This window comes from Cryptomeria japonica, chromosome 5 (assembly GCF_030272615.1).
Source record: "Cryptomeria japonica chromosome 5, Sugi_1.0, whole genome shotgun sequence".
NCBI classification, from domain to species: Eukaryota; Viridiplantae; Streptophyta; class Pinopsida; order Cupressales; family Cupressaceae; genus Cryptomeria; species Cryptomeria japonica.
The window spans coordinates 90,887,057-90,901,634 of NC_081409.1; the positions used below are offsets into that span (position 1 = coordinate 90,887,057).

The following is a 14,578-nucleotide window of genomic DNA, read 5'->3' on the forward strand; positions in this document are numbered from 1 at the left end:
CCAAGTGACCTTTGACTCACACTCTTGTCTTATTCTTTTAATTCAGTAGCTTAAATGGAGGAAAAAACTGGTGAATTTTGAAATAAAACTAATTAATCTTCAATTGCCAAAGGAGCACAACTTTTTTTATGATTTTATTCCTTTTCTAAGGATATTTAAAGTAGTAAGGCATTGCATATGATAAAACAAGTTGATGCCTTATTTTGGAAGCAAAAACTATATTTTATTTCACACTTTTTGAAGGAATTTTAGAAGTCAAGTTGTTAGGAACTAAAAGAGAAAATTTGGGTGCCTCCTAATGGTTCCTCAAAAGGGTTTTAATCTTTATAATATACAACCTTTAATTGTGCTAATATGAAACAATCGACAATATAAATTTAGGTCATTATCAAATTATTTAATTAATTATGTCCTTTAATTACTTTATTCACTTAAGCTATACTTAGGTGCTTTTTCCTTTTATTCACTTAAGCTATACATTGTAGTAGTAATAGAGTAATAAATCATAGAGGTAATTATACTTAGGTTCTTTTTCCTTTTATTCACTTAAGCTATACATTGTAGTAGTAATAGAGCAACAAATCATAGAGGTAATTATACTTAGGTGCTTTTTCCTTTTATTAATTTAATCTTCCTTTAGGGTTTTCATCTAGGGTTTTATATTTATTCTTTTATAAGAATTGATTTATTCATTATAATCTATCCAATTCATTTATGAATTAATCTAATTATCAAATTCCTCTTTGGATCAATCTCTCCTAGGGATGCATAGCATCAACCATGACTTTTTCTCTTCAAATATGATAGGTGTTTCTCTTGTAGGTGATTCATGGGGTTGTAGAGTTGAACAAATAATTTCAACATAGTATTAGATCTCTAGATTTTCTAAGTTCCTATCAATTTTCTGAGAGATCCAACTTTAAGGAGAAAAATTGGCTCATCTTGGAGAATTTTTCTTTTTGGGTTTTTCTCATTTTCTTTAGTTGTGAGAGATATTTTTATTTCTACATGGGTACCTAATCAGACTTTTTTTGTTGGGATCTTTTCATGCTTACATTTTAAATTCATCATTTTCTCTTTAGCGTATCCCTAAGTCAATCTTAAGGGGTTGGTTTTGGAGTAATTAGGACATTATCTAATTATTTAAATAACTAGGTCCTTTAATTACTTTAAGCTAAACTTAGGTGTTTTTTCCTTTTATTGTATTAGGTAGGTCCTTTAATTACTTTATTCACTTAAGCTAAACTTAGGTTCTTATTCCTTTTATTAAATTAGGCTAACAATATCTTAAGTTGTCTCACTCATCATGATTGTAACACTTGGCACAATCTAATTTAATCTTCTTTTAGGGTTTGCATCTAGGCTTTTATATTTATGATTTTACACACATTGATTCATTAATTGTAATCTATCCAATTCATTTACAGGTTAATCTAATTATACAAATCTCTCTTTGGATCAATATCTCTAAAGGTTGCATAGCATCAATCATGAAATTTTCTCTTCAGATGTGATAAGTGTTTTTCTTGCAGGTGTTCATAGGCTTGTGGGATTGAGAAAATAATTCCAATGAAATTTTTGAAGAAAGAATATGTAGGTTGTTGTAGAGGATTTCTTAAGAAAAGTGTGGGAAATTAGCTTGTCAAGAGGAGAGAAATAGATGAAAGAGAAAAATGATTTTTTTGAGGTGTGGTAGTTGTGTTCAAGGTATCCATGCAAGCTATAGAATGAAGTGAAGGCATGAAATGCCTAGAAATATTCTAAAATTTCTAAATTTTGTCACTTGTTGGAATCCTCCATATATATTCCATATATGTATTTTTTCTTGAAAAATTTTATCATAAAAATATGTTTTAATTTTTTTGTAACATACCTGTTTATGTGGGTAAAACAATAAGTAAAGGCTACAAGATTGGGTAGTTTGGTAAGACCCCCCATCTTATTTGCATTAATATCATAAATAAAATATAACTATCTACACATATTAATCTTCAAATCACAATTTTGATAACATATTTTAGAATGCATGACAAAGTGTTAATATTAATGAACTTATCCAAAAAAGAGGGTGTGGCACTTTTTCACCTTTTCTATGCTATATTTACATTTCCATTTATTTCTAACATACTTTCCTTAAATAAATTGGTATTATGACTAGCAAATTCTACCATATCTTAATCATCTCTACCTTCATACTCAAAGTATTGTCTTAAATCAAGGATTTAATCCATCAATTTTTTAGAATTTAAGTTATTAAAATAATTTAGAATATCTACCCTTGTACTTTTATTAATTCTTAGTAAAGCTTTCAACATCCTTCCTTCCTCATCTTCTTATTTTTCATCATTCTCATTAGCTCCGAGGTTAAATTATTTTTGTATAATCCCTTTCATAAACATCTCTTTTTTCTTTATATCCAGATTAATAATATTTTCAATTCTTTGTAGTGGCATCTCTCACTAGAATTTGATACAAACTACTTAAACTAAGTGATTTTTTTTGTAATCACACCTTGCAACTACCTCTCCTTTGAAGTTGTATTTTCAAGCGTCTTATAGGTTTATTTGATTCGATGATCTATTCACAAGTAGAAGTTTCATGATACGAATTCACACTCTTTTCAAAATTTCAAACTTATGATTTGATACCATTCCATGAAGTCATGGAAAAAGGATCTAATGAGGGAATTTTTAAACATGTAATGAAATCAAACACTAAATAATTACAAAATAGAGAATCTAAATAAATTAATAAAATAATGATAAAAATTAAATTATAATTTGTTGGAATGGGCTTCCAACATGATAAGCCTCAACCATTTGATTATAAATATGCATATTACAAAATTTGAATGATATTACTATATAATATTCATTGAATCTCCACTCTCACTTTCAACTAAATTGAACTACTTTTAATGGTTATAAATAATGTTTATATAGTAGTCTCAAGCATTAGGAATGATCTCAATTAGCTATAAAGTGGCATAAAGCTCAATCTCTAATCTAATGTAAGGATAGTGAAATGTGTAGATTAACAAGGTACGATCAACACTAATGGGTCCATTGCACCTTGATATGCATTCCTTTTCTACCATACTCATAAGCCATGTATAGTATGACTCACTATAAGCTTGTTAAGCTTGATATTGAATTGATTCAAAAATGAAATTATTCAACTATGATGAATGAAATCTTTTGAAATTAAATATGACATTTATGAATCAATGTAGAAAATATGTAACACAAAATATTAGAAAAATGATTAAATAATACAAACATATTTTATTCTCTAAAACACTCCCACATTATTTCACATATTTCAATAAAAGTAATTTATATATCTTAATTATACTTAATATTCTCAAATCAATTTTATTTCACATATTTTAATCAAATTAATTTATATATCTTAATTATACTTAATATTCTCAAATCAATTTTCTATTTAAAACTTTATTCTATTTAATTTTTCCTATAAATAGAAAAATATAATTGGAAAGTACTTTATTCCTCTACAAAAATATGACCTCAAACAAATACTAAAAAATAACTCAGAGATATATACTTTTCAATAATAAATAACTTTACTTAATAAAACTGTCATAGATATAGTAGTCCTTTCTAGTATCTATAAGGATTATCTCATGTATAACTTTTATACATCAATAATTTAGACTTTTAACTTTTACTTAATTCTATCAATTAGATAAATGACTATCCAGCCAACTAAAATGCAACCCACATACTAAGAATAACTTATGTTGAGTGAGAAGACTCAGCATGATTTAAAGCCAGCCTTTTTCTTTCCAGCTGGGCTCTTACAAGGCTTGATTTTAGTACTCTCGGTCTTTTCATACATTTCATCTTCTGAGGCAGAAGAAGCTAACTGCTCCTGAGCTTTGCAATGATTCCTTCCATCCCAGGATTTCTCAGGCATGTATCTGTCCTTCAACCAAAATTTATAATTCATTTCTCCATCATCTACTACAGCATGCTTAGGTTTCCACTTATCTGTTCCCTCTACTTTGAAATAGAGATAACACACATCACTTTCTAGACAGTTGCCACTTATATTAAACTTAGCAACTTTGTTTGCCTTGAATGGGTGTTTTTTGTTTCCTTCAAAGGGATCACTCAGATGATCATGGATCACCTCCCTTTGGCTTTTGTCTCCAAATCTCACGCGGACATGGTCTTTGGTACCTGGATCAAAATGAATTAGGGTCTTCTTCGAAGTCTTTACCTCTAGTATATATGAGCATTCTCCCTGCAAATGTCAATGCAATTTTTGGACATGAGAGAATGAAATAGATATACTTAAAATAATAATAAAACAGTCATAAATTTCTTCAGGAGGTATGAGTTTTTCATGGTTTCTGCTTTTAAGATTCAACTGTATAAAGTTATTTGGATCACATGATCAAGAGGAGGACAATCATAATTTCTTATACTTCTTTACCATTCATTCAAAAAATAATAATAAAACAGCTATTATTTATACTTCTTTACCATTCATTCAAAAAATAATAATAAAACAGCTATTTTTTAAAAACATTTAAATTTGATCCAAATGCAGATATAAAAAGGTACATAAATTTTTATTTTTTTATTGAATTATTAAGAATTATTAGTTCATATCATATACATGTTGGTTAAAATCATTCATACATATATATAGTTTGGTGATAGAGGAAGTTTAGCTTGGTCTAAGTTAGTTCAGAATAGAAGACTTCATTTTCAGTATTAACATGTTGCATTAACGTGAATAGTATAAACCTTATGAGCATAGTAGTATAGTAGGGTACGAAGCTCACAAGGACAATGGTTCAATTAGGGTTAGAAACATGAGGTGTAAACCACAACTTTTTTTAATATGAAGATCCATATCTGCAAACACAAAGAATCAACAAGAGTACAAAGTTTAGGATCATAATAACCTAACACCAATAATGTCACGTTTTAACCAACAGATGACACTGTAAACAACAACTAACCTATATTCTCTTTCAAAGAAAATCTATAAAACATATTTTGAATTGTCTCGACCCTTGGAAATGACTTTATTCCATCCTGGATTGCTGAAAACATTTCCTTGCTAAAGATTGTTAGAAAAATACATGCAGCAACGATGAATCATGAAACCTTACATATATTTTCTCAATGCAGACTGTTAAAAAAGTAGAAAACAAAAGTTAAAAGACCTTGTACAGGGGAAGAATCAAACTACATTGATTTTGGGTAATACAAATTAATACTACCTCTGCAGTGGCACAGATGCAGGCCAGTAGAGCCAAATTAATGAGAAGAAAACGAATGGATTGAAGTCTCCATGCCATAGCTCCACTGGGCATATTAAGAAGAATAAACAAATGAAGGAACCTCAAACTAAACTTGGGTTTGGCAAGAAATTACCCAAATTGCCCTTCTTATACTGGAAACTCAGGTTCCTTCTCCTTCAATCATGGCATCTCTAATGCCTCTTCACAGTCAATGAGGACAATGACAAAAAATCTTGAAAGCGTGGAGACGTTCTTGACCCACCACAAGCTTTAAATGACTTAAATTTCGAGAATAAAGTTAAGCTTCAAATGCTACAATTGTTTCTACTACTTGTGTTACATTATTCTGTAAGCCATTTACAGTTGTGAAGAAGAGTATTGTAAGATGATAAAAGATTTTTTTTAAGCAGAAGGCAAACTATTGAAATCTACGAAACTTGGAGACGGGGCCATTGGTTAGAATAAAGCGCTTAAAGATTGGCGACAATTTGTGAGAATAAATGTTAAAGGACTTAAGTGCCTCCTTTAAATCGAAAGAATGGGAGGAGATTAATCGTCGTAAGTTGTAAATTCGACTTGGGTATAAATAAAATCGACTAAAAAAAAAAAGTCATTTGCATTTGAATTGTATATATGTCCCGTCTCTCTTAACTGATATGACACGAATGTAGTTTACGTGAGACCGGAAGAATATGTCAATCTTTTACTATTTATAAAGGGCTCGGGTAATTCTAATAGCTATGGACTATGTGTAGGTGGGTGTATAGATCGTTTACTCCCTATCAAAATATGGAAAATATGTCCATTCCCAAAATCAAATCAATATCCCACATAATTTGGATGCTATCATAAAATTTCCCTTCTGTTTCTTTCAATAGAATTTTCTTGTACTTTTTACCATTGTTGGTTATAGTATAAGTATTAGTTCTTTTAATACAACATTCTTATCGATTTTTCATACCAGTCTTATTGAGATCAAGTGATATACATCTGTCGACACAACATCACACAAGACTTCATCATGATATGACCTTGTATTAAGTTTTACAAAACATTGTTGTTTCAACAATGCATTATATCCTTTATGAAACCAACCAATTATATATATGGTCTAGGGTGTTCTAATCTCCTTAGGTTCTATTTAATAAGAATTTCTTCAAATACCAAAGTATTAGTACTGCCACTACCAACAACAACTTTTTAAGACTTACCTCTTGATTAGTGAACAAATTCTCTTTTATTATTGATTTTTATTTATCCTCATATCTCAATGAAGCTCTCCTTGTGAAAAACAACTCTCATTTTCCTAGTTCATTTTATAATTTATAATCCATTAGTATATACAACCCTTGCCTTTTCTTCCAATCTCTTGTTATGGAATTCGAATTCTTGAATTTGCTGACATTAAAATGCCTGGCATCCTTCTTCTCCACATTTTAAAAAAGTTTGTTTGATTGTTATTCTACCATATCTTCATCTACCTCTCTAGTATTCAATAGTTTAGTTCTATCATTGTGATATGAATATCTATACTTCCTATCTTTATGATACAGATCATTATCTTATTTGATGCTATAAAATGGATTACTAACATTTCTATATTTATGATTACAATCGTTTCTTCCTACTTTCTAGTATTACTCTTTAATTCCTTCTTCTACTAGTTATTTCTTTTTATTTCTTCCAGTGTCTATCCCAATTCTAATTAGGACGTTAGGTTTATTCCTCTCTATAATTAGTTATTTTGAGCTAGATTTATCTTCTTGTGAGGTATTCGAGGTCCACATATCCACATTGTGGCATCTCTTTATTTATGTTGTGGCATCCTCCGAATTAGCCTTGCTCCTTTTGGTAGCTCATCACTCTACGATAGCTGATTATTTTCTTGATTTAGATAGAAATTTCAAGTTGTCTCACATGTAAACATGGTATGATTCCCTTGTTCAAAAATACGGCATTTCTATTTCTTTTCAGCCCAACATTCTGATGCGTAGTGCTTTATTTTTTCATAGTTGAAAGAGGTGGTAGCATATCAAGTCTCTTGTTACCTCGACCTCCTTTGTTGTTATAATTTCGGTTGTTGTTTTTGCTGGAAGTGAAGTCCAACGGACTTCTTCTCATCTTGCCGCCAAATACTTGGCCTTTCAACTTCTCTCTCAAAGCTCTTCAAAAGAGCTGACTGAATATCATTTTAGATGATGGTTTTGTGAAAAGCTGTTGTATGTATAACCAAAATTATGAACGTAATAAAATTGATTCCTTTGCTTTGAGTGTGGATCTAGGAAAATTTGTCGAACCACGATAAATTGTGTGTTTCTTTTGTCTTTGTCTCTGAATTCTCTGATTATTTTCTGCACTTTAATTAGCATGTAAAACTTACAATTGGTATCAGAGCGAGGTTCGATTGCTGGTTGAGTTTTTGGTGGTTGAAATTCCGAAATCATGGAAGATGCGAAGGTAGAGAAATTCTTCGGACAAAATTTTGGTTTGTGGAAAGTACAGATAGAGTCCTTGCTGATTAAGCAAGACCTCTCACTCGTGCTTGAAGGGAAAGTGAAGAAGCCATCTACGATAGCTGATGAAAAATGGGAAAAATTAGATAAGAAGGCAAGAGCAACAATTTTTCTCTCGATGTCCAATAATATCCTCTTCAATGTCACGACTGAAATGACAACGAAAGCGGTATGGGACAAGCTTACAGACATGTATGCAATGGCATCGACTGCAAATAAGGTGTTCATAATGAAGAAGTTGTATAAATTCAAGATGAAGGAAGGTAGCATTACGACAAACCACATCAACAAATTTAACATCTTAATCAGCCAAGAAAATTCGGTGGGAATGACACAAGATGATGAGAACAAAGCTATTCTCTTGTTATGCTCCTTACCAAGCAACTGGGATGGGGTTGTAATAGCAGTTAGCACCTCGGTATCCGACAAGAACAAACTAGTTTTTGATGATGTAGCGGCTACTCTTCTCAGCGAAGATTTGAGAAGAAAGAATGAAGAACCTTCATCGGGTGAAGCCTTAACAGTTGTAAACTCCGACAATAGAGACAAAAATAATAATAATCGGAGATCCAAATCAGCAAGGAGATTGAAGTCTAGATGTAGAAATGGTGACTATTGGTTTTGTGGTAAATCTAGTCATCAGAAAAATGATTGTGAAAATTACAAAAAGGCACAAGAGAAGGTGCAGGACATCGAAGCTAATAATGTTTATGACAAAGAAGATAGTCTTCTAGTTCGTTCCACTGCTGACATCACTTCACATTCATGGGTGCTTTATTCTGGGGCATCCTATCATGCTACTTCATGTATGGAAGCATTCATGAACTACCAAAAAGGTCAATTCGGAAATGTCTTTTTAGGCGACAAAAATAGCTTATAAAATTGTTGGCAAAGGTGATGTTTTATTACCACTGGAAGGAGGAAAACCATGGTTGTTAAAAGATGTTAGACATGTCCCAGAATTGAAACGAAACTTGATATCCGTTGGTCAGCTTTTTACTCAAGGATGTGATGTCAATTTTTAGCCGAACACTTGGAAGGTCGCCAAGGGAACCATGTTGATTTCCAAGGGTAATAAATTAGGTAGTCTATATGTATTTGAGAGTCATGGTGAAGTGGGAGCTGTCATGGTTGTTGAGGACAACAAAGCGGGTCTTTGGCATCAAAGGCTTGGCCACATGAGCAAGAAAGGAATCAATGTTATGCTCACAAGGGATCAGCTGAACATTGCCTTTATGGCAAACAAAATCGGGTCAGCTTCTTTACGGGTGGATGTGACAAGAGGACAACACCATTGGAATTTGTACAATCAGACGTCTTTGGTCCTACTGAGGTAACTTCTTTGGGAGGTGCAAACTATTTTGTTACCTTTCTTGATGATAGTACAAGGAAAGTTTGGCTTTATATGCTTTCTAGAAAATTAGAAGTATTTCCAAAATTCAAATTATTTAAAGCTCTTGTTGAAAATCAGAGTGGGCACAAAATCAAATGTCTACAAACAGACAATGGAGGAGAATTTTGTTCCTTGGAATTTGATAATTTTTATGTAGATAATGGTATTCGAAGGGTTAAAATTGTTCCCTTCACGCCTCAAGAGAATGGGGCAGCTGAAAGACTCAATCGAACAATTCTTGAGAAAGCTCGATGTATGCTTTCGAATGTAGATTTGGGCAAAGAATTTTGGGCAGAAGCTTGCAATACAACAGTGCATTTGATCAAGTGCATTTGATCAACCGGAGGGAGCCCTTCATCTCGGTTGGATTTTGGTATTCCGGAATAGGAATGGCTGGGCAAATGAATCTTTTACTCATACATCTGGGTATTTGGATGTGTAGACTCTGCGCAGCTACCGAAAGAAAAGAGAACCAAGTTGGATCCCAAATCTCAGAAAAAATCTTTGTGGGCTATAGCGAAGATCAGTTTGGCTTTCGATTATGGGATCCTATTAATCAAAACATTATACGGAGCAGAGATATTGTCTTCAATGAGACAACATTCCCAGCCCTACAAATTCCAACATTACATACTAAAGAATATGTGCTCATTTCCGTGTTTGAAAACAATCCCACACAAAAGGTTATCTGCCAGTCAATTACATACGTGCATTCTGTCACACCTTCTACACCACTCTCTGTTCTGGTTCCTCCATTTCATTCACCGGTGAATTCCTCAAACACTGCACCTTCAACAACCAATAATGTCACCTCCTCCAGCAGCCGTGACCAAGAAATAGACAACCCGATGGCGTCTTTTAGGGAGTCCTCATTTGGGATAGCTAGACAGCCGGATGGCGGTTTTCAGGGAGTCTCCGTGCAAAATAAACAAAGGTTTGAACCGGGGACAATGCAACATACTCCCCTCACGTCTGCACCGCTTGTAGCACATCGTGCCCACTCTGCCCCTGCCGCTGCACATTTTCCCCTCACGTTGGAACAGGGGATACCACCCATCTCGACATAGACTCCTCTACCGTCAGCAGAGACTACCGCTATTAATGATTTTGAAGGAGCTCGTGAAACAAACACGCCTCCTCCTGTCACGTGGGTAGAGACTACCCACGGGCCTGCTGTTTGGGATGTCAACGATCTCAATCGAGACGCATTCCCAACGGTTAACGTTCATCAACCCAAACACCACCATTACGATGGAAAGGGAGATTCAACTAATTGCAAAGACTGTCTTTCTCATAAGAGTCATGACGTTGATGGTCCAGATGATTCAACGCAAAACAGAGTAATCTTGCCACCAGTGCAGGCCAGTATACAAAATTCATCTCAAAACGGTAATACTAAGAATCATGGCGCTGAGTTATGAAAATCCATAAGGCAGAGACGAATTCCAGCTAAACTCTCAGATTATGAGCTACTCTTCGCTGAAGAGGCATAACCCACTTTATTAATCTCTGAAAATACATAGTCCGCGAACTTTCAAGCTGCTATGAAGGATGCCAATTGTGACAAATGGTAGGGTGCGATGCGTGAAGAAATGGACGCATTATTAATAAATCAGAAATGGGATTTGGTGCCTCTTCCACCTAACAGAAAGGCATTACAGAACAATGGCCTATAAATTGAAGGATGAAGATGGTGGTCAGAAATGATTTCATGCCAGATTAGTCGTCAAGGAGTATGCTTAGCAGTAAGGTATTGATTTTAAAGAAATCTTTTCGCCAATAGTAAAAATGACTACCATTCAAGCTGTTTTGGGGTTGGTTGCAGCATGAGATCTCAAACTTGAACAATTGGATGCAAAGACGACATTTCTACATGGCAACATTAATGAGGAATTATTTATGCACCAGCTTGAAGGATTTATCAAAAAGGGTCACGAGAATCTTTATTGCAGATTGAAGCGGAGCTTGTACGGGCTTAAGAAAGCCCCACGACAATGGTATCTCAAGTTTGACAAATTTATGACTGATCACAAGTTCACACATTGTGAATCTAATCCTTGTGTATGCTTCAGAAAGCTTCCCAATGGCAAATTTGTCATACTTCTCCTTTATGTGGATTATATGCTAGTGGTCGACACAAGCATGAAGATTGTTCATGAGATTAAGACTCACTTAGTTAACAAGTTTTCCATGAAAGATTGAGGGGCAGCGAAGAAAATCCTTGGGATGAACATTCTTCAGGATAGGAAAAAGAGAGAACTCAAGCTATCTCAACAAGACTACATTAAAATGGTTGTGGATAGATTTGGTATGGTGGATGCTAAGTCTTTATGCATCCCCTTAGCCTCTCATTTTCAGTTGTCTTCTCAACAATGTCCACAAACACAAGAGGATAAGGAGTTTATGGACCATATCCCTTATAAATTTGTTGTTGGCAGTCTTATGTACGCTATGGTATCCACTCATCTGGATATTGCTCATGCAGTGGGAGTGGTGAGTAGATTTATGGCTAATCCGGGAAAACCACATTGGGAGGCAGTCAAGTACATTCTCCGATATCTTAAAGGTATTTCAGATTTTTGTTTATGTTTTGGAAAAGGAAAGGCACACTTGCAAAGATTTTCTGATTCCGATTTTGGTGGGGATTTAGACAAACAAAAGTCTACTTCAGGTTATGCCTTCACATTTGCAAGGGCAATGATCAGTTGGGGTTCTAAATTGCAACATATAGTTGCTCAATCATCTTCAGAAGCTGAGTACATAGTTCTCTCTGAGGGAGCCAAGGAGATGGTATGGTTGCAACTCTTGTTCAATGAATTGGTTTTGAAGCGATCATATTTTGCCTTGTTTTGTGATAACCATATTGCCATCTTTATGACTAAGCATCAGACATCTCAGTCTCGGTCTAAACACATTGACATACATAGTCATTATATTTGGCACATGGTTGAAGACGACAAGTTTCATGTAGACAAAATTGTCAAAGAGGAGAACTGAGCTGATGTGCTCACCAAAGTTGTTACGTGGGAGAAGTTCGAATTTTGTCGAGCTTCTCTCAACCTTTCCACCATATGATAGTAGGACTGAGTGGGGGAATCTCTTTGTTGCAGTAGTTCGTTGGCCTTCACGTGGGAGGTTGTTGGAAGTGAAGTCCAACAAACTTATTCTCATCTTGCTGCCAAATACTTGGCCTTTCAACTTTTCTCTTGAAGCTCTTTAAAAGAGCTGGTAGAATATCATTTTAGATGATGGTTTTGTGAAGCTACAAGCTATTGTGTATGTATAACCAAAATTATGAACATATTAAAATTGATTCCCCTACTTTGAGTGTGGATGCAGGCAAATTTGCCAAACCACGATAAATTATGTGTTTATTTTGTCTTCATCTTTGAATTCTCTAATTATTTTCTACAGTTTAATTCGCATCTAAAACTTGCAGTTTTCATAACGTTGATTTTTCTACATTGCACAAGCATTTTGGTTATCTTGCCAATGTGGAATCCAATAGCTTGCCTCATCTCTTTCCTCCTTAGTGTAGTTATTATTTGAACAACATTGATTTACTCCACTATGCACTAGAGGTCTATTCATAGGACATTCTTCTATTAAGTGCAAATCCCATTCCTAACAAACAACACAATACATAGAATTTTGTTTTACTATCTTCACCGTTGCCGGGGTTTTCTCTGCCCTATCCTTCAGACACTCATTTCAGATATTCCCTCATGGTTACAATAAGTGCACATATTCTCTCTGGTTGTTTATGCCCAGTAACCCTTATATCTTGCTATATCACTAGCATTTATACTTTCTCATGCCAATCTTCCAAAATCTCTGCATTTTGGTCTTTTTTTGGTCTTTTTCTAGTCTTTTCCATGGTTGGACCTCTCTTCGGTAGGCCATAGCCATCAAGTCTACAAATTTTTCAAAGTCTCTTATGTCCGATCTAGCTCTGATGTCTTTATTCAGCCTCAATATGAACCATTCAATTTTTCGTTTCTCCGTTAGTGGCTCCTTCGATTTCTTGCATACCTCTTTAAATTTTTAGCCATATTCCTTTGTAGATGTATTTCCTTGTGTTAAGTTACCCATTTTTGTCACGCTTTTTGCAGGGACTATTGGTGTCAAATAATTTATTAAGAATTATCCTTTTACCATGTCCCAAGTGCTTACATGAGTAGGATAATATTTTATGTACCATTCAATTTCAGCTTTTCTTAAGGACCCTACAAAGTCTAGTAGTATCTCCTTGTCTACAAACTTTCCTATCATCTCTCATATTAATTATAAGATAAAGAAATGCTTTGTTGCTTCATTTGTACGAGTGTCAAACACTAGAATCTTAATGACTATAGTTGATGCTTGAGAACTTAATCCATGATTAGGTATCACTATAGTTTTTATACTATTGTACTTGTCAATTTTGATATCACTAATTTCTTCTCCATCTTGATGTTATTTTGGGGATTTGATTCTATGCCCTTGGCTCTTGCCAATTTTATGTCAAAGTACTCTTCTCCTAGTATCTCACTCCAAGAAATTTCTTATTTGTTGTTTTCTTTTACTTTCTCTTGCTTCTCTTCTTTCTTTTTCCTTTCTCTCTTCTCTTCTCCTTGCTATGGTGATCTTATAACACAATTCTTCTACTTTTAGATCTTAGAGGATATGGGTCCTAGTTTGGGGTTGTGTCTATTCAAAACTTCTCTTTTCCCTTTTATTTATAAACAACAACTTGTTTGGCCCCACCTCTTTTCTTGATTCTTGATTAGCTTCTTTCAGTTTTTTTTTCTTCTCTTAATTTTCATATACTCATATTAAACAATTTCTCTAGGTATGTGTCAATTATAGGCAAGGATCTATCCAGAATTCATTGGAACTTATTAAATCTATCATCCAAGTTAATTATAATGTTATTGAATTCCATTTTGGATTTAGAGTTTATGAAGAGTTCAAGTTAGGTAGGAGCCTCATGGTTACTACTTTCCCCTAACAAAAACCTTCTTTTTGTTGTTGTATTTATCCAAAGTATTCTTCACATTGCTTAATATCTTTCTTGCTTCACTCATACATGAACTTGTACTCTCCAAGGTCTTGTCCCCTCTATTTCTTCTTCTTTTAGCAGCACCCCTAGTGGTGCACTTAGTAACACCTTCATTGTGCACTTCAATCCTGTCTTTGTTACTAACTCCATTCTTCTTCCATGTCTTTCTTATCTTTCCAATTTTTGTTTGTCTCCTTTCCATTCTGTTAGGACAGGCCATCTTTTCTTTCTTCTCTAGTGTAATTTTCTCTTTGATCTTTCTTGAATTCTTGTTATTACCTTTTCTCATGGGTGTTTTAGATTTGAGATCACATTACTCCTATATTGTGTCCCATGGTGGTTATCTAGTT

At 34.0% G+C, this 14,578-nt stretch overlaps 1 protein-coding gene across 1 annotated transcript; it reads right to left on the minus strand.

Moving 5' to 3' along the window:
* Nucleotides 1-3,549: 3,549 nt before the first annotated feature.
* On the minus strand, nt 3,550-5,416 carry LOC131875591 (embryo-specific protein ATS3A-like). Its single transcript, XM_059220176.1, has 2 exons — nt 5,261-5,416; nt 3,550-4,269 (listed from the first exon to the last, which is right to left on the minus strand). Exons 1-2 carry the CDS (start codon nt 5,351-5,353, stop codon nt 3,778-3,780), a joined length of 585 nt encoding a protein of 194 aa, XP_059076159.1. The 5' UTR covers nt 5,354-5,416; the 3' UTR covers nt 3,550-3,777.
* Nucleotides 5,417-14,578: the final 9,162 nt, after the last annotated feature.